The sequence below is a fragment of the Oncorhynchus nerka genome, linkage group LG6 (assembly GCF_034236695.1).
Source record: "Oncorhynchus nerka isolate Pitt River linkage group LG6, Oner_Uvic_2.0, whole genome shotgun sequence".
Classification (NCBI taxonomy): Eukaryota; Metazoa; Chordata; class Actinopteri; order Salmoniformes; family Salmonidae; genus Oncorhynchus; species Oncorhynchus nerka.
In genome coordinates this window covers 31,329,810-31,350,589 of record NC_088401.1, presented here as the reverse complement: position 1 = coordinate 31,350,589, position 20,780 = coordinate 31,329,810, and the positions used below count along the sequence as shown (strand labels likewise).

Sequence of the window (20,780 nt, the reverse complement as noted above, 5' to 3'; positions counted from 1 at the left end):
TAAGCCATATTTCAGTCAGGCCAATCACATCAAGATTAGAAGTATTGTGGGAGCCTGGATGCGACCTTCGATGAAAACGTACTTATTCCTGCTCTCCATTCAATGATAGTCTTCACTTTATATATTGTGTGCTTTCTACAGGCGTGATGCCACCGTGTGAAACTATGAGCTTAGCATGGGACTGGGCTGTCCATCGAGCAGATTTCCTCTATTAGGCCTACTATGACTATTGGGCAGGATAATGACCCAACACACATCCAGGCCCACCAGTATATTTTGTGTAAAGGGCCTACATGGTCCCATCCTAGGGTAGTTGAAACCTCTTACATAATAGTCAAACAATGACAACAAATGACATTGAATATTAGCGTATTTATTAGTGATAGGAGAAAGTGGTAGGTCGTCAATGCACCCCAAGTAGTGAAGCTCTCTAGTTAAGCATTAGCAAAGTGTAGGCTTTATCCAATGACAGTGAGGCCATGTATAGAATGGCCACTAGCCAGATCCAGCAGAGATGAACAGAGAACATTCTAGTCAATGGTTTAGCTGGGGTCAGCAAGGCACTGACATTGCTTTGTCCCAGAGGTTTAATGTACATCTGTCTGCAGCAAGTGGTAATGATTCTTCTCTCATTTATTAGTTATTGTACAATTAAAATTAAGATAGCCTTGTGTAGCGTAGAAGGTTGATCATATAAAATACCAATTGGCAGTGGCACAATTTCTCAAGAGTACTATGCAGCTACTATGCAGTTAATATGCAACTAAAACAGTCTTCATGGATGAGTGGAAGAAGTCAAATAGATGAATAGTCAATAAGACACAGAGAATGTTCAAAGCTTTTCTCTTTTATTGCTCAGCAGTAAAAATGACAGTGTATGTTACGATACAAAAAAATACATGACGCTGGACACAAGATACTGCCCCTCCTCTCCATTCTACATTTAGCAAAATACCCATTCTCTGGTATGGCACCTTGTGCCCGTTGCAGCAACACTGAGTATACAAAACATTATGAACTCCCGCTCTTTCCATAACATAGACTGGCCAGGTGTATCCAGGTGAAAGCTATGATCCCTTACTGATGTCACTTGTTAAATCCACTTCAATCAATGTAAATGAAGGGGAGGAAACAGGTTAAATAATGATTTTTAAGCCTTGAGACAATTGAAATGTAAGTGCCTTTGAATAGGGTTTGGTAGTAGGGGCCAGGCGTACCAGTTTGTATCAAAAACTGCAACACTGCTGGTTTTTCCACACTCAACAGTTTCCTGTGTGTATCAAGAATGGTCCACCAACCAGACGACATCCAGCCAACTTGACACAACTGTGGGAAGCATTGGAGTCAACATTGGCCAGCATCCCTGTGGAACGCTTTCGACACCTTGTAGAGTCCATGTTCTGACGTATTGAGTGTCTTCTGAGGGCAAAGGGGGGAGGGGTGCACCTTAATATTAGGTAGGTGTCCCTAATGTTTGGTATACTCAGTGCACATCCAGTAGATTGATAACATATTCAACAAAACGCTAATTCAACAAAATTTTCAAACACTGGGTAGTATGATTGAACAGATAAGCATTTCACAATGTGACAAGCAGAGGCAGTAACAAAAGGCAGCATTTAGCAACTACAAACATGTGACAAAGCAAAAGTAAAGCATGATACACAAATCGATTTGATAATGAAACAAAATATGTATGTTTGATTAAACTCTGCAACTGTATGTGCTCACAGTAAATATTCAGGATAAAATATTATCTCAGTATTTTCATTGGTCATGATTTCTACGGCATTTTTTTTTTTACATCCAGAAATTAAATCAAATATCATTCAGTATCTGTACATTACAGTAATAAACACAATTTACTCTCATGGACAAATACTGTACTTATGGAGGGAGATTATGATATGTTTGGTCTCAAAATATTTAGGGTTAGAGAGGGCTAACGTTAAACAAACATCATTGACTGCCAAAACCAGAACCCACTCCATAACACAAATCCATACAGACAAACAGACAGAGATACACACAGACAGGCACGCACACGCACGCACGCACACACACACACACACACACACACTGACAGACAGACAGACAGACAGCTTGACAAAGGGAGTTAAGACATGTACGTGGTCCCTCAACAGAGAGGCTGGTGACACGCGAGGGGGAAAGTCCATTTGGTCTATTCAGATACAACCCTATACCCTTTGGGCACTCTCTACTTCAACCTGGCCTCACAAACCTTGCCCTAAACCTCCATATCCCCTCAAGTACGTAGGTACAGAATTCAAGTTCAACAGGCTTTTCAGTAAGTATTTTGGGTTTGATTTTTAAGAAAATGAAACATAACGTTCTTACGTAATATATTTTCTCTAAAGCAGAATTCAAGTGGCCACGTCCACAATGCTCTCACCATCAAGCCACTGTAACAAAAGGCAAATCACACGTACTCCGTAGATTATAAAGACATAAAAACCATTATCACAATTAAGCTTTTGTAGAAAATGTACATCAGAAAAATATGCAGGCAAACCCTCATAGTAAATAGTGTCTGTTTTTAGCTCTTCTCTTCGTCTCGTTTATGTATTCATAATATACAGTATAAAGTGGGTGTCTCTGAAGTTAACCACATGTATAAAAATGACAACGACAGGGAGAAAAGGGCGGGGGACATTTATTTTGAAAGTCAGACTTTTATTTTTGACAGTCTTGTACCGGTGGTATCAGGACATGGCCACCAGACCAGCATCTGTCCGCTCTAGATGTCACAGGCCTTCTCTCTGTTGATGAACAGGGTCTCCTGGCAGAAAGGGTTAACCAGCACCACCCCGCTGTCGCTGTAGTCTCCATTAGGAGGTAGGCACGTCTCCTGCTCCTGAAACATACGCACACAGTCATGCATGCACACATGCACGCACGCACATACGAAACACACAACACACAAAGGCTAGTGAGATTCAGGACAGAGTGTTTTGCGACTTAGGAGACACAAACAATTTTCCGTGCTTGGGGTCTGAATCGTATGTAGTAGAAAGGTGAGGACAAAAGATGGCTGACTGATTAAGCTAGCAGAAAGAACACAGAGAGACAAAAATAGAGGGAAAGAGGGAGGGGAGTTGAACAGGCTACACAACAGAGAAAATAAGTAAAGAAGGGAAGGGGAGACTCAGCAGAACACAGCAACACAGCAGAGGGAGGGAAGAGTGGAAGAGGGAGGAGTGGGAGAGAGACAGAGGAGAGTTAGTAGAGGGAGAGGGAGAGAGAGAAATCGTGGCAGTGACTCAGCTAAAAAGACAACAGGGGGTGGGGGAGAAAAAGCAGAAAAAAACAGTGATTCAGAAGAACGAGCCTTACAGAAAGAGAGGGGACGGGAAGAGGTACATTCTAGCTGGCAATACCCCTAACCCTAACATTAACACGTCACTGTATATAGTACTTGAACTATTGTATGGAAGATACACTAGGTTGCACTGGAAAAAGGCTATTTGGCAAAAATAGATATTGACCGTAACAGCTATATAGATAAATCAATTCACGGTTCATCTCTATTGTAACAGCATCAGCAAAGCTAGAGGCACTTTAGGGGAATTATAAGGAAAGACAAAGATGGAGGGAGGGAGGGAGGAGGCAGCGCTACAGTGGGAGGAATAAAATAGGGACGCAAGACAACACCTGTGTGTCACCACAAACACCCTAAACATGTTCCAACCTCGGCATTCCCCTCCTGCACCACGGGAGGAGGCATTGGCGGAGAGTGAGCGATGGAGTGAGCAAATAGAGAGGACAAATCAAAAATAGAGGTGTGGTCAGTATGCAGATGAGAAATTATGTGGAGAGCCGATGAGACGTGCTGATTTCATAGCAACAAAAATATGTCCGTAGAGTGAATTGAAATGCGATAGACGACACCAGGGATAAGCAACTTTGATGGGGGCCAGAAAAAAATGTGTAATCATCAAGAGGGGCTGCAGTGGCTTGCGGGTCTGCTACCCACATCTATACCCACACATACAGTGTTTTGTGGGCCCTAAGCACCACCCACCCAGTTGCCCATCCCTGAACTATACAAAAGATAATCTAACGGTTTAAAATGACCCCAAAATGAGTCGTTTAAGTTGTGGCTGTAGTTTTACAGCAGAGGGCACTATAGTCCACATATATAGTCCACTGTAACCAACATGTTGACCTCACATCTGCTAAAGTACTCTAGCTACTTGGCAACAACACTGCTCACTTATTTACATGTTTTGTATCATTAGTGAATTCTGAAGAACATCTAGTTGAGGAGCCTAACTTGGAGGATTGGAGGAGCCCACATTTGTAATGCCTGTACAAACATAGGCTGTATATTCAGAAAATAGCTTATTTCTAAACTCCAGTCTATGCCATCACACAGATTATGTCAATTTGACCAAATGTCCATTATACCATGCTGAGTCCAGGCTTCACCACAACCGTACATATCGGCCCTTTCACTCTATATAATACATCCCCTGTAGAGCAATTTGGTGCCAGATTGGGGGCTGTAACTTACATACAGGCCCTTCCACTGAAGTGAAACATTTCTCATTTCCTACAGGAATTCCTCTTTGGGCTTTATAACAAGGTTGTCAGTGACATCAGGAATAGGTGTACCTCAGCGTTGTCTAGGGACGTGATCTCCCGAGGCAGCTCCACCGCGTGCCTGTTGAAGTAGTCCATGGTGATGGCATTGTTCCAGTAGCTCAGGTTGTTCTCCTGGCTTGAAGACTTCTTCTTCCTCCTCATACAGCACACAGTCAGCAGGACAGCTGGAGGGGGAGGGGGGGGGGCAAAGTCAGTACATCCTCTAAAATGATATAACCTCTAATACATCAATCCAGGGTCTTTCATTATGTATCACAGTGTTTCAGTGGATACGGTGGTCAGTATGAAAGTGGTCTCAGCCGCCAAAAAGTGTTGGTTAGCCTCCCACTGACACAAACACAATTTCTCTAACCTCTTGTCACCAGAGCCTTCCTCAGGTTGCTATTTGATACTCACAGCATGAGGTCACAGGCACACTGATAGCCAACACGATCCACATGATGTCCATCTTGCTCAGGCAGATGGTGGCGCGGGACAGCGGCGAGTCCATAGCGGGGCCAGAGCCGTTGCCTGGACCCCAGGGGTCCCTGGTGGTGGCGGGGACCAGGCGGTTCAGAAAGTTCCCACTGGCCGTGGAGGGCGGCTCCGTAGGGGACGAGCTGTTCCACTGGGAGGAGGGGTTCTTGCTAGGGCTGCCCTCCACACTGCCGTTATGAAAAGTGGCATTGCCAAGTGGGCTTTGTGGGCCAAGGGGGCACCGTCTGTTGTTGTACCCTGAGGGGGGGGAGGGGGGGCCCTGCCGCTGCCTGTCTCCTGGGCTGCGGTGTCATTGGTTGTGGTACCATTGGTGGAGACAGGGCTGGACTTTGGGGCCAGACTGGCATGGGTCAGGGAGGGGGGAGATGGAGAGATGGGGGCTGGGGAGGGGGAGGGGGGCTTGTCTGGTGGGCTCTCTTTTGGAGAGGCAGGCCCCTCTGTTTTGAGCTCCCTGGTGGGCCTTTCGTTGACCAATGGGTGCACTCCCCGTAGGGTGATGGCGTGGGGTTGGGACAGCTCGGGCGTGGCTTCAACATGCTCCCTGAGGGTCTGATCTAGAGCAGCATCCACTGAGGAAGAGGAGGAGGAGGAGAGGGAGGAAGGCTGCAGCTCACTGGTGAAGTCCTGCTGACTGGGGTCTGTGGCCTCCTCGTCATTCCCCACCAGGGGGGCATGCGTGTGGGTGGGGGATGGGAGACCACCAAGCTCCGGGTCAAGAGTATGCCCTCTCTCTGTGAGTGGGCTGGGCATTGGAGGAGCCAGGGCAGACCCAGAGTCTGGAGCCACCTCACTATGCGGGCCACCAGAGCTGGTAAGGCTAGGAGGGCTGTTGCCCTGGGTAACACTGACAGTATCTGGGCTACGGGCTTTATTTACACTGAACGAGTTGGGCATGAGGCCCTGGTCTGCACTGAGAGAACTGGAGCTGTGGCCCGGGTTGAGAGCACTAGAGCTGGGGGAGTGGGCCTGCTTGACTGGGCTGGGGCTGGCAGAGCTAAGGCCAGGGTCTTGGTTAACTCTCACAGAGCTCACAGTGTTAGGACTGACAGTAGCTGCAGCTTGAATGAGGCTGTCTCTACTGGGTGGTGTTATAATGTGTGCCAGGATGGTGTTGTGGTGTAGATGCCAGCCCCAAGAGCTGTGGGATGCGGTGGGCTGGATGATGCCCGTGGGCATTGCCCCTCCCTGTGGGGACCAAGAATCCCCGCTGCTGGAGCCCTCCTGCTGCCAGTCTGGGGGGGCCAGGGCCGAGAGCGGGTTAAGGGGGCTGCTGTGGGGCGCTGCCATGGAGACAGGGTCCTGGGGGGTCCGGCTGGGGTACAGCTCCTGGGTAGAAGACCCCAGGCCCACTGGCACAGCCAGGATCACTAGGACATCTACAGAGATGGAGGGAGAGAGGGAGAAAGACAGAAAGAGAGAGAGAGTGTGAGAGAGAGGGAGGGAGAATTATTATAAAGAATGTGTGTGTGCGTGCAAGTATGCATGTCTGAGTGTGTGTGTGTGTGTCTGAGTGTGTGTGTGCAGGTCTGTCTACCATTTCTCCTGAGGTTCCCTGCTTAGCATATTGAGGCACCAACACTGAGGCTCAGGAGCTGCAATAGGCTGTTTATGATTCAGGGAGGAACCTTACAACCTTGTCTTGCATCCATTAAAACTCATCACGCCTTAATCAACTGCCTGCACTGTGTTTGTCACTCGCCTGGTTTAACTAGATTGCTTTATTAACCTCATAATGCTGTGTGTGTGTGTTTTTGTCAGTGTGTGTGTGTGTGTGTTTGTGTCAATGTGTGTGTGTTCGTGTGTGTCTGTATGCGTGTTTGTGTCGAGTCTGTGTGCATGCCTATGCGTCCGTGTGTGTGTGTGGCAGACAGGTTGAGGACTAGTGGCACCTCTTGTCTGTCGAGAAACTTGCTCTAATTGTGCCAGCATGACTGAGCCTGCCACACATACATCAAATGCAAGAAGGCATCCTGACGAAGCGTTTCTCTTTCCATGGACAACACAACAGAAACACGCAGCAGTTATTGTGTTGATTCTGAGATGACGCTAGGCCACATCTGAGAGGTCTGCAGCGGGAGAAAGATACAGATAGAGAGATGGATGACAGACAAAGAATCAAAAAGCTTATGATGTTTTCATATGTTCAAAAACCTGACAGCTTCACTCTAACCAGCCAGGACCCATAGGGAGGCAATATAGCAACTAGCTATTAGAAGCTACCTGGGGGAGAACCATGTCATACTACTACATTATCTACGAGGGAGAGAGAGAGAGAGAGAGAGAGAGAGAGAGAGAGAGAGAGAATTCTCAGAGGAGACCGGCGGGAGCTAATTCATTTCCCTCTGCTCCTTTCCTACCTTGTCTTATTGACACAATTAAACATGGCTACTGTGAACACATCAATACCGACCGGCCGGTGTGTTCTACGCTGAACACTGTGTTAGTTAGCACAAAGGCAGGCAGGCGGTAGCACCAAAGCGCTAGCTAGCAAAGCCGTTGTTTTACATGAGAAGAGGAATAAGATACTTCATAGTGTTTTTCAAAGGCTACCCAGTGGTTAGCAGGAAGGAAGAAAGGACTGATATGAAAGAGACAAAAGAGAATGAAACATAAAACTTGTAGAAAAAAAGGATCTATCTAGAACCTGAAAGGGTTCTTCGGCTATAACCCTTTGAAGAACCCTATTTGGTTCCAGATAGAACCCTTTTGGTTCCAGGTAGAACCCTTTCCACAAAATGGTTTAACCTGGAACCAAAAAGGGTTCTCCTGTGGGAACAGCCAAATAACCTTTTTTGTGTACTTTTACCCCTTTTTCTCCCCAATTTCATGGTATCCAATTCGGAGTTACAATCTTGTCCTGTAGCTGCAACTCCCCTACAGACTCGGGAGAAGCGAATGTCAAGAGTCATGCGTCCTCCGAAACACAACCCTGCCAAGCCGCACTGCTTCTTGACACACTGCTCGCTTAACCCGGCAGCCAAAAGTCAGCTTGCAGGCGCCCGGTCCGCCACAAGGAGTCGCTAGAGCGCAATGGGACAAGGAAATACCGACCGGCCAAACCCTCCCCTAACCCAGAACTACGCTGGGCCAATTGTGTGCCACCTCGTGGGTCTCCCGGTCACGGCGGGACGCCTCAAGCACGGTGATGCAGGGCCTTAGTCCGCTGCGCCACTCGGGAGACCCAAAGAACCCTCTTTTTAACTATTTTTTTCTTCTTCTAAGAGTAGAGATGAAAAACTCTGTGTATGGAGGAGTGTTGGGGAGAAAGTGAAAGAGAGAGAAGGAAAAGAGAGGATGTTAAAGGAGCTGAAAAGACAGACAGAACAGTGTTAGACCTACAGTCATTCCTCTTGAATCTGTTCTACAAGTCAGTTATGACTATTGACTACGAAAGGCTATTTATTCTGTCCTTATTCTTAGTATTAGTCAGATTCTTAGCCTTATTCTTAGTCTCACTGAGCTGCTACACCTTTAGATGTGCCTCACCTTAGGTCAGACAACCCACACACAGGAAAGCAGCTGGGGTGCCTGGCTTATCTACGCTTTGGAAACACACCACCAACCCACACAATCAGTCGTACACACACACACACACACACACACTGATTCTCAATGCTACCCATATGACCCAGGTGCTGAAGCTATCGTATCACCATGGTGCTGCCTCGGTAACTATGGAAACCAAGTTTCCGTTTTCCAAACGAATGAAGAGATGGGCGACAGAGCCAGGGAGAGGTGGGAAAACTACTACATATACTGTAATACTGTTATGTACAGATGGAGAAAATAAAATATAGAAATAAATCACTGAAGATAAGTATGATCAAGGAGAAAGAAGAGCATTAAGAGAAAGAATAGTATTATGAGGGTAACAGCACACATCCACAATCTCAAACACTGTACTGATAGAATAGTACCCCCTCTTAACTCCATCATATACCAATACTCAACATCACACATCCCTATACACTCGTTTCCTTCAGTCCATTATGTGATCCAATACCATGCAAAGGCCTGGAAGCATGGGCCGTTTAAACGTTATCTTAACTTAGTGTGCGTCCCAAATGGCACCCTATTCCCTATATAGTGGACTTCTTTTGATCAGGGCCCACAGGGCTCTGGTCCAAAAAAGAATGCACCACATAGGGAATAGGCTGCCATTTGGGACACAGACGCTATCAAAGCTTCTCCGGCTCACTAGGTACTGTATGAGAGGGTCCTCTTTCCTCTGCCTTCTATTTACCAAGCCTGTCACGTCCCTAATGCAGAGAGGAGCCTATTCCAGACACTCCAGACCCATAACCGGGAGATAACAAAGACGGGATAGTTTGATTTATGACTAGTTCTCTCAAGAGAGATGGTCGCAAGGCAGGGAGACCATATACTCTCTCAGAAATAGCCCAACTCACCCTAGGATTTGTAACCTCATATTTAGACCCATTGTTGATCTCCGATGGTGGTATGTTGACCCCCGGTCTCCCCAGCCCATTGTTACTGTATTCAATCCTCCAACACGCACAAACATAATCATACTCTGCATGTTTTTCTGTGACATATAGCTATAGTTCCATCCACGCAGAGTAGAGTTGATAACTATAATGTTGATGGTGGGAGGCTGTTAGTAGACAGCTTATGCTACTGTGTTACTGCTATAGACTAAAGCATTGTACTACAGGCCAATAGAGTGTGATTGTGATAGCGACACTGTTTGCCATGCTGTGGTTTGGCCTCAGTCACACCCTCAATCAGGATCTAACCCCCCTGTCACAACACAACCTGGCCCGGTCAGTCAGAAAAGTCTGAATAATACATGAGCTCCTGCTCCACTGGCAACAGTGGTGCGCACGCACGCAAACACGCGAAACACACACACACACACACACACACACACACACACACACACACACACACACACACACACACACACACACACACACACACACACACACACACACACACACAGCCCTGGTGTGCTCCTCCTCATCTGCAATAAACATATTTATTAATATTCATCTGGGAACTTGCTGATCATCATGTTTTATTGAGCAGCATATCTAAAACATTAAAGGAGGCAAAACACCTTTTAAGTTTGGTAACATCAAAACATGTTGCATGATGTTCCTTGTCAGCCTGAGGAATAGTCAATATTTTGTGAAGTGTCTAGATTACTTGTGTGGAAGGCTACAGTATGTGTGGTTGAGTTAATCAATCAATGAAATACATCTAATCTTGAGAAGCACATGCACACACATGCATTCACACACACTAAAAAACAGATGGGAAAGGGGGATACCTAGTCAGTTGTACAACAGAATGCCTTCAACTGAAATGTGTCTTGCGCATTTAACCCTGCCCCTCTGAATCAGAGGAATAAAATGGTATTGATTCTCCATAATCTTAAACTCCCCTTCTCCCTCTCTCTTCCATTTCATTGTGAATTTCCCTTCTCAGACAATAAAGATCTATTGGATTGAATTGAAATGTGTGTCTCTTCCGTACAGTAAGGTAAATGTGAGTGTGCCTACTGGTGACTGCACACAGGGCTGAAGGTTAGTGAATACGATGGACCTCCAGTTATATCTGGGAGAGCCCTTCACCACTCATAACCCATGTCCTGCTTCTAAAGATTCCCTATGAAGACTGTGACTAAGTGTCCAAGGCCGCATCCCAAAATGGCAATATATTCCCTATATATAGTGCTCTGGAACTGGGACAGCAGAGTCGCTGCCCTTCCGAAATCACCTGAAACCCTACCTCTTCAAAGAGTATCTTAAATAATCCCCCCCCGAAAAAATCCTGAACCAACACTTGCACTTGACCCCCCGGTATGGGCCTGTGTGTGTTTCTATTTGCTGATATGTGTGTGTACCACTAATGTGTGTGTTTGTATGCGGCAGTGGGTTGAGCTGGGTGTGGCAGATTGAGCCATGTAATTTGTCACAGAGCTCCTCTGGCTGGCTGATGAAGTGAATGAGTAAGCAGGACAAACACAGACAGAGAACCTGGCTCTCTCCACTGTGGTACAGTGAGAGGAAATTAACTGGGAGTAAATGAACCAGTGAGATGATCGAGAGGCCAAGAAGAGTGAACAGGATTTTATTAACATCTATTATTGAGCGGGCTGAGGTAAGATGGGAACATGAGAAAGAGAGGGAGGAGGAGGAGATGCAAAGGAGGTAGCTGAGGAGAAGATGAGAGGGAGAATAGTGGTGGATGTGTGTGGTGGTTGATGGATGAGGCTGAAGCAACAGTGGTCAGGCAAAGAGAGCCAACTGGTGTGGGACAAAGACATGTTCAGGCAATATATTGTGTGTGTGTGTGTGTGTGTGTGTGTGTGTGTGTGTGTGTGTGTGTGTGTGTGTGTGTGTGTGTGCGTGCGTGCGTGCGTGCGTGCGTGTGTAAAATATGCCCATTTGTTCCAAAACTCCAGAGGAAATAGTCTATTGTCTTCTCTTTCCTCATCCCTCTGTTTGGTTGAGATCCTCAAGCTAGTCTGGACTTGTCCACAAACATTACATTTACATTTACATTTAAGTCATTTAGCAGACGCTCTTATCCAGAGCGACTTACAAATTGGTGCGTTCACCTTAAGACATCCAGTGGAACAGCCACTTTACAATAGTGCATCTAAATCTTTTAAGGGGGGTGAGAAGGATTACTTTATCCTATCCTAGGTATTCCTGAAAGAGGTGGGGTTTCAGGTGTCTCCGGAAGGTGGTGATTGACTCCGCTGTCCTGGCGTCGTGAGGGAGTTTGTTCCACCATTGGGGGGCCAGAGCAGCGAACAGTTTTGACTGGGCTGCGCAGGAACTGTACTTCCTCAGTGGTAGGGAGGCGAGCAGGCCAGAGGTGGATGAACGCAGTGCCCTTGTTTGGGTGTAGGGCCTGATCAGAGCCTGGAGGTACTGAGGTGCCGTTCCCCTCACAGCTCCGTAGGCAAGCACCATGGTCTTGTAGCGGATGCGAGCTTCAACTGGAAGCCAGTGGAGAGAGCGGAGGAGCGGGGTGACGTGAGAGAACTTGGGAAGGTTGAACACCAGACGGGCTGCGGCGTTCTGGATGAGTTGTAGGGGTTTAATGGCACAGGAAGGGAGCCCAGCCAACAGCGAGTTGCAGTAATCCAGACGGGAGATGACAAGTGCCTGGATTAGGACCTGCGCTGCTTCCTGTGTGAGGCAGGGTCGTACTCTGCGGATGTTGTAGAGCATGAACCTACAAGAACGGGCCACCGCCTTGATGTTAGTTGAGAACGACAGGGTGTTGTCCAGGATCACGCCAAGGTTCTTAGCGCTCTGGGAGGAGGACACAATGGAGTTGTCAACCGTGATGGCGAGATCATGGAATGGGCAGTCCTTCCCCGGGAGGAAGAGCAGCTCCGTCTTGCCGAGGTTCAGCTTGAGGTGGTGATCCGTCATCCACACTGATATGTCTGCCAGACATGCAGAGATGCGATTCGCCACCTGGTCATCAGAAGGGGGAAAGGAGAAGATTAATTGTGTGTCGTCTGCATAGCAATGATAGGAGAGACCATGTGAGGTTATGACAGAGCCAAGTGACTTGGTGTATAGCGAGAATAGGAGAGGGCCTAGAACAGAGCCCTGGGGGACGCCAGTGGTGAGAGCGCGTGGTGAGGAGACAGATTCTCGCCACGCCACCTGGTAGGAGCGACCTGTCAGGTAGGACGCAATCCAAGCGTGGGCCGCGCCGGAGATGCCCAACTCGGAGAGGGTGGAGAGGAGGATCTGATGGTTCACAGTATCGAAGGCAGCCGATAGGTCTAGAAGGATGAGAGCAGAGGAGAGAGAGTTAGCTTTAGCAGTGCGGAGGGCCTCCGTGATACAGAGAAGAGCAGTCTCAGTTGAATGACTAGTCTTGAAACCTGACTGATTTGGATCAAGAAGGTCATTCTGAGAGAGATAGCGGGAGAGCTGGCCAAGGACGGCACGTTCAAGAGTTTTGGAGAGAAAAGAAAGAAGGGATACTGGTCTGTAGTTGTTGACATCGGAGGGATCGAGTGTAGGTTTTTTCAGAAGGGGTGCAACTCTCGCTCTCTTGAAGACGGAAGTGACGTAGCCAGCGGTCAGGGATGAGTTGATGAGCGAGGTGAGGTAAGGGAGAAGGTCTCCGGAAATGGTCTGGAGAAGAGAGGAGGGAATAGGGTCAAGCGGGCAGGTTGTTGGGCGGCCGGCCGTCACAAGACGCGAGATTTCATCTGGAGAGAGAGGGGAGAAAGAGGTCAGAGCACAGGGTAGGGCAGTGTGAGCAGAACCAGCGGTGTCGTTTGACTTAGCAAACGAGGATCGGATGTCGTCGACCTTCTTTTCAAAATGGTTGACGAAGTCATCTGCAGAGAGGGAGGAGGGGGGGGGAGGGGGAGGAGGATTCAGGAGGGAGGAGAAGGTGGCAAAGAGCTTCCTAAAAAAATCTCTTCCACAAAGAGATTGCATTGGCACAGATGGTTTGGGAATGGTTACTAGATAGATTTCATTAAGTTATTGAGGATTTGGTTTACAGTTGAAGTCGGAGGTTTACATACACTTCGGTTGGAGTCATTAAAACTCGTTTTTCAACCACTCCACAATTTTCTTGTTAATTAACAAACTATAGTTTTGGCAAGTAGGTTAGGACATCTACTTTGTGCATGATACAAGTAATTTTTCCAACAATTGTTTACTCACAGATTATTTAACTTGTAATTCACTGTACCACAATTCCAGTGGGTCAGAAGTTTACATACACTAAGTTAACTGCGCCTTTAAACAGCTTGGAAAATGGCTTTAGAAGCTTCTTATTGAAGGTGGAGGTGTACCTGTAGATTGGAGGTGTACCTGTGGGTGTATTTCAAGACCTACCTTCAAACTCAGTGCCTCTTTGCTTGACACCATGGGAAAATCAAAAGAAATCAGCCAAGACCTCAGAAAATAATTTTAGACCTCCACAAGTCTGGTTCATCCTTGGGAGCAATTTCCAAACGCCTGAAGGTACCACGTTCATCTGTACAAACAATAGTATGAAGGTATAAATACCATGGGACCACGCTGCCTTCATACCGCTCAGGAAGGAGACGCGTTCTGTCTACCAGTGATGAACGTACTTCAATCCCAGAACAACAGCAAAGGACCATGTGAAGATGCTGGAGGAAACAAGTACAAAAGTATCTATATCCACAGTTAAACGAGTCCTATATCGACATAACCTGAATGGCCGCTCAGCGAGGAAGAAGCCACTGCTCCAAAACCGCCATAAAAAGCCAGACTACGGTTTGCAACTTCACATGGGGACAAAGATCATACTTTTTGTCGAAATGTCCTCTGGTCTGAAGAAACAAAAATAGAACTGTTTGGCCATAATGACCATCGTTATCTTTGGAGGAAAGAGGAGGAGGCTTGCAAGCCGAAGAACACCATCCCATCCATGAAGCACGGGGGTGGCAGCACCATGTTGTGGGGGTGCTTTGCTGCAGGAGGGACTGGTGCACTTCACAAAATAGATGTCATCATGAGGATGGAAAATTATGTGGATATATTGAAGCAACATCGCAACACATCAGTTGAAGCTTTGCCGCAAATGGGTCTTCCAAATGGACAATGACCCCAAGCATACTTTCAAAGTTGTGGCAAAATGGCTTAAGGACAACAAAGTCAAGGTATTGGAGTGGCCATCACAAAGCCCTGACCTCAATCCTATAGAAAATGTGTGGGCAGAACTGAAAAAGCGTGTGTGAGCTAGGAGGCCCACAAACCTGACTCAGTTACACCAGCTCTGTCAGGAGGAATGGGACAAAATTCACCCAACTTATTGTGGGAAGCTTGTGCAAGGCTAACCGAAACATTTGGCCCAAGTTAAACAATTTAAAGGCAATGCTACTAAATACTAATTGGGTGTATGTAAACTACTGACCCACTAGGAATGTGATAAAAGAAATCAAATCTGAAATTAATCATTCTCTCTACTATTATTCTGACATTTCACATTCTTAAAATAAAGTGGTGATCCTAACTGACCTAAGACAGGGAATTATTACTAGGATTAAATGTCAGGAATTGTGAAAAACTGAGTTTAAATGTATTTGGCTAAGGTGTATGTAAACTTCTGACTTCAACTGTACATGTAAAACGTAAGGTGGCTGAGGAGACGAATGACTGTTTCAGATGAAATACAGTACATCTTGACTCCATCTAACACAAGACAAAGGACACAGAGGTACTTGACTCGCTTTAAGGTTGCTAGTACATTTGCGTGAAAGACCTTGTCTCAACACCAACACCATCTCCAGGTCTAGGAAGTATGCAGCTAAACGTCGCTATCGCAAGCTACAGCCTGCTAGAAATAAAAGGACAAGGTAAATATGACTGTTAAAATTACATTCTGATTTATGTCAGTGATATTAACCAAAAACCTATTTCCATTAACCCAGTCCAGAGATTTATCATGGGGATGGGCAATTTATGCAGTAAACTTGCATAAGAAGCGAGTGATATTCATGTATAAGTCCTCCATTGATGAGATGGAGGGAAATGGAACATTAATAAATCATAGGGCTGGCTGCTGCGTCTTGTGCACTTGATCCAATAGCGTTGTCCCCCATCTTTCTGTCCCCGTTCCATCATTCAATATTAGAGTCAAGGGCCTAGAAAGCCAAGATGGCTGCTCGGGGCATAGGATGTTATTGAGTTTGAGGCCTAGTGAAATGAATGCATCCTAAAGAAGAAAATGATCAAATCCTCTACATTCAGCCACATCCTCATTGGTCAGTCTTTACTCAAGCTACTAAGCCTACACTCTTTAAAAAAAAAAGTGCTATCTAGAACCTAAAATGGTTTTTCGGCCGGCTGTCCCCCATAGCAGAACCCTTTGAAGAACCCTTTTTGGTTCCAGGTAGAACACTTTTGGGTTCCATGTAAAAACCCTTTCCACAGAGGGTTCGATGTGGAGCCAAAAAGGGTTCTCCTATGGGGACAGCCCAAATAACCCTTTTTTCTACAGAGTGTACCAACCGGTGTAGGGGGATAATAGTGTGAGATGTAGCCTACAGTACTGCATCCTATATCCACCAGACCAGGCTAATCAATCATAGAAGAGAATCCACTTAGTGTGTGTAGTGGAGAACAGATCAGTGGATATCCCTCGCCTAGCTATGTAATCAATCATGAGAGAGAGACACTCTCACTCTCTCTCTCTAACTCTCTCTCTCTCTCTCTGAAGGAGAAATCTCCAGTCTGCTTATGTGGTCAGTCACAGCGTTTCATTTAGCAAATCCCAGGAAATCTGACATTCCCCAAAATAGGTTCTATAATACGCAGCATCCTCCATCGACAACATTCAATCCCCGGTGGCTGTTCTGTAGGCGCTATTTCTAAACTGCACAGCACAGTTTACCCTCCCCAAATCCTCACCTTCACCATTAGTAGGTCAAATCACTAAACTGACCTAAGATCAGTGTCTACGGGGCATCTTCTCCAAGCTTAACACGCACATCATTCACTGTGATGCCACAGGTGCAGATAATCATATTATCACATCATTAGCTGCTGGTGTATAGGCTAAACATGCATGGGTTGATATTGTATTGTAAACACTGTGGGCACTGATGCATAGCAGTTAGCGATTAAGGATGCCCTCACCGCCCAGTCCCCTATGGACTGTGTTAAGGCTCGTTTATACTAATTGCTAATATGGTGCGCCGCGGATGCTAAGTCCATGGGATGCTCTGTGAGTCCACACGGGAGTTAGGAGGGTTGTCTCTACAGCATCGATCAGAATACCAATAAGGTTCCATCTCAAATCTCAAAAAACTCAAACTACACACGCACGCACACACACAAACATAGCCAGCAGCATACCACCCTGCATCCCACTGCTGGCTTGCTTCTGAAGCTAAGCAGGGTTGGTCCTGGTCAGTCCTCCCAATGCCAAGGGCATCCCAATGCCCAGGGCAGTGATTGGGGACATTGCCCTGTGTACGGTGCCGTCTTTCGGATGGGACGTTAAATTGGCGTCCTGACTCTCTGTGGTCACTAAAGATCCCATGGCACTTATTGTAAGAGTAGGGGTCCTGGCTAAATACCCAATCTGTCCCTCATACCATCACGGTCACCTAATCATCCCCAGCTTACAATTGGTCATTCCTCTGCCTTGTAACTATTCCCCAGGTTGCTGCTGTAAATGAGAATGTTATCAGTCAACTTACCAGGTAAAATAAGGGTTAAATAAAAACACACAAACACTCAGCTCATATTTGTAAATAAAGCTTGACGGAGTCGAATGAAAGTAGATGTTGGGCTTCTTTTGACGATGTGATTTGTGGAGAAGAGCCTGTGCATTTCACCTCATCTTTAACATGCTATCTGAACAGACCAGATCAACAGATCAAACTGATGAGATTCTTCACAGCAGGGGCACAAAAAGCCCCTTATCCCCAGTCAGACCTGTGGCGGGATTTGATTATCAAGCCTGTCCATGCTATTCCAATTATGACCTAGCTGCAGTAGTCAATAGGCGTTACTGATGTCACCTACAATACAGTATGTGATCTGACAGTTGATTGGTGAGGAGGTTGTATTGGTATTCGTAAGTCACTCTGGATAAGAACAACATTTCGACTCATCAAAACAAGGGACTGGTTTTCCATCCGTTTTCCAGTTGAATCCCCAGTATGGGTCCGGGGGATATACAATGGGATGAGGGTCAAATCATACAAATAAAAATGTAAACAGCATCTCTCCTTTAAGTTCAATACATTTATTCAAACATACTTATTTCTAGCAGCTATGTGCAATCACCCTTAATGAACTCTGTTTTCAGGTTAGGAACTATTCTTGAACAACAATTGTTTTCAGTCGGGAATTAAACAAACTGCCAGTCAGAGGTGTAAAGAGAGTGCATCTTTAAAAGTGGCGTCAACAGACAAATTCCACTGGTCTGCTGGTTGGGTGTGCCCGGCCCGCCTGCCAATCTATGGGGGAGAGTGGTTATCCCAGGGGGCTGAGGGATAGATGGGGCACATCCTGTGGACCGCTGGGACTGGGGGTGGGGGGGTTACGGCGGCACAGACGTGAGCTCTGAGAGATTCTATGGTACCGTTCCAAAAAGTACCCTACTCCCTACTTAGTGCACTACTTTTGACCAGAGCCATAGGCCCTGGTCAAAACTAGTACACTATATAGGGAATAGGGTGCCAGTTGGGATTCATCCTATCACACAGTGGGATAATATCTTCCTGTTTGAATGTTCTGTAAAGCTTGTCAGATTAGTTTACCCCCCCCCCCACACACACACACACACACTTTTTACAACACGGACATGTTTATCCCAGATCCCATGTCCACTCTGTCAGAGACCTGAGGAATGAGAGGCAAGAAGGATAGAAAGGCCCTCTGATGTTTACTGGGGTATTGATTTAGTAGGACAGTAGTTGGTTGACTGGGGGCCACAGGACCAGGTCCGGTCGGTTTAAACAGGAAGGAAAGACATAAACTAGGAAGTTATTCGGGCTCTGGGGAGAACATTGAGTCACGAAGACTGAGAAAAACAACGCAATAAAGTAGACCGGCAGCACTGTACCGCTCACACGTAATGTATAAGTTATTCAAGATATTACGGCGGTGTTATGACATTATTACAAGCACAATGTAGTGCCACAATAGAACCCAACCAAAAGGCGAGGAGCGCGGCCCTGCAACTCAGATTAGGGAGATTTCTCATAGCTTGCAAATCACTCTAAACGCTCTCACAGATAAGCATTTTACGAGCTGACGTCACAATGTCATTTGCACTTGAGTCAAGGAGATGGAAGGAATTGCCGTACTGGGAAGGAATTGGATTGAGGACAGAGGGCAAAACAAACGTTTTCTGAAAACAAACAGGGAGTTTTCTGTAGCTTCAGGTGGGCCTGTACAGACAACCACATTGAAACATGGAAGGAAAGAGAGAGAGGACAGAGAAGAAAAAACACCACAGGAAATAAGGATTGGGACCAAAGGAAATGGGAGTACAGTGTGATAATATCCTAATATCACCCCACTCTCTGTGCTCTCTGAAACCCCTCTCCACAACCAACGCTATAGGCCAACTCATAAAATGAACAAAAATGAACTCCCAAGAATTCTCAATGAGCATTGTTCAATTCAGTTGAAATTGACCCAAACTCTGGTTTATATTACGATAATTGTATTTGCCAATTTATTTATTTGGCCAACCTAAATTTGACTTATACCTTATCTGAAAGACACACATACACAGGTAGGAGAGGGGGCTCCCACACTGGGCACCCATGGAGCAATTGTTGTGGGTTGCCTTGCTCAAGGACACAATGGCAGGCAATGGCATCTAGGATTTGATACCAGCAGACCCCTCCAGACCCGGGATTCAAACTGGCAACCCTCCAGTTGCTTCAGTAGCTCGCCTCTCTAACCGCTAGGCTACATGCCGCCGCTGGCAGGTACAGGCCAGAATGAGAAATGAGAATAGTCTGTTCTACAGAAAGGCAGCAGGAGTCTCTGGTGGGCTTCCCTGTCTAGACATAAGAACAAGGTACCTAGGCTACCCCCCCAAATAGCACCCTATTCCCTATATAGTGTAGTACTTTTGAACAGGGTAGTGCAGTATATAGGCAATAGGGTGACATTTAAGATGCAGAGAGTTGCGTGTGAAGAGTCTGGGGAGAGGCAGGCCACAGCTGTGACTCACACAGCACATCTAAGTGAAAAATACCACCTGGACTGTCAATGTTGGGTTCTACAGAAAACTGATGAAAACTCTCAAAAAGAGGCGACAGATCATTTGGTACGAAGAACCACACGGTACCAAAAACAAACGGCAAAATGAGAAAAAAATATAATCATCTCATTCTATGATTTCACATATCCTACATTTCTGAGCCAGAGAATGCTAAGAAATAGTTTCCTTGCCAAAGGTTCCATTATTTCCGTGGCTGTACCCTGTTCTCAACCCAGCACCACTGGAGAACATAGTACAGCATTGGGACACTTTGACTGGACCATCTGTTCTTGAGTATACAACAGCATACCCTATAGGAGGCCTCCTGAGCAGTCAACAACCTTCATGTATCTGCTGTGTGATATGATTGAGTTAAGATTAGTCAGGCCCAGCCTTTAACCTTGTTGCTCTGTTCTGGGCCATGGAGCACAGGGTGAATCATATCATAGTAGAGATGAGCAACCTGCTCCACTAACAGCCTGTGGTAATGTCAGTGGTTCAGCCTGACCCCATGTTCCACATTCTGCTCTGGACACCTGCCAGATATTCACCCCCCCCCCCACCCCGGTCCTGCTAATATTCTTAGAATGTTAATCAGCATATACTGTATGATATGATTATGTAACGCAGAGGTAGATAAGGATGAGTAACACTATGCGAGTACAATACCCGTTCTCTGTCTACATGGAATCGGCTGAGACTGTGTTTTGAAGGTCCTTTTCTTGTAGCTGTTATCAGCACTGTTATTGTGCCTTCACTTTAGCTGTTCTCTGTCTCACTGGACTCTATTCTACTGGGCCCTTACCTGTGGCTAATGTGCAGTTTTACAAGTTTGGCTAATGTACAGTAAGCCCGTAGCTTAGCTGTGCTGTTCGTACTGAACTGTAGTTATGTCACGTGTGCTATGAGTGTCAGTAATGGTTTGACTGTATCCTATCTCAGCTATGAGGACCCAGCCA

At 46.3% G+C, this 20,780-nt stretch overlaps 1 protein-coding gene across 1 annotated transcript in view; it reads right to left on the bottom strand.

The window, feature by feature from the left end:
* Window positions 1-831: 831 nt before the first annotated feature.
* The window catches only part of LOC115130334 (transmembrane protein 108-like), a 65,318-nt gene continuing 45,369 nt past the window's right edge, over window positions 832-20,780 (bottom strand). The window contains 4 exon segments of the mRNA XM_029661372.2: window positions 832-2,875; window positions 4,636-4,790; window positions 5,023-5,307; window positions 5,310-6,479. Of these exon segments, the coding sequence (XP_029517232.2) occupies window positions 2,759-2,875; window positions 4,636-4,790; window positions 5,023-5,307; window positions 5,310-6,479 (1,727 nt within the window). The 3' untranslated portion in view covers window positions 832-2,758.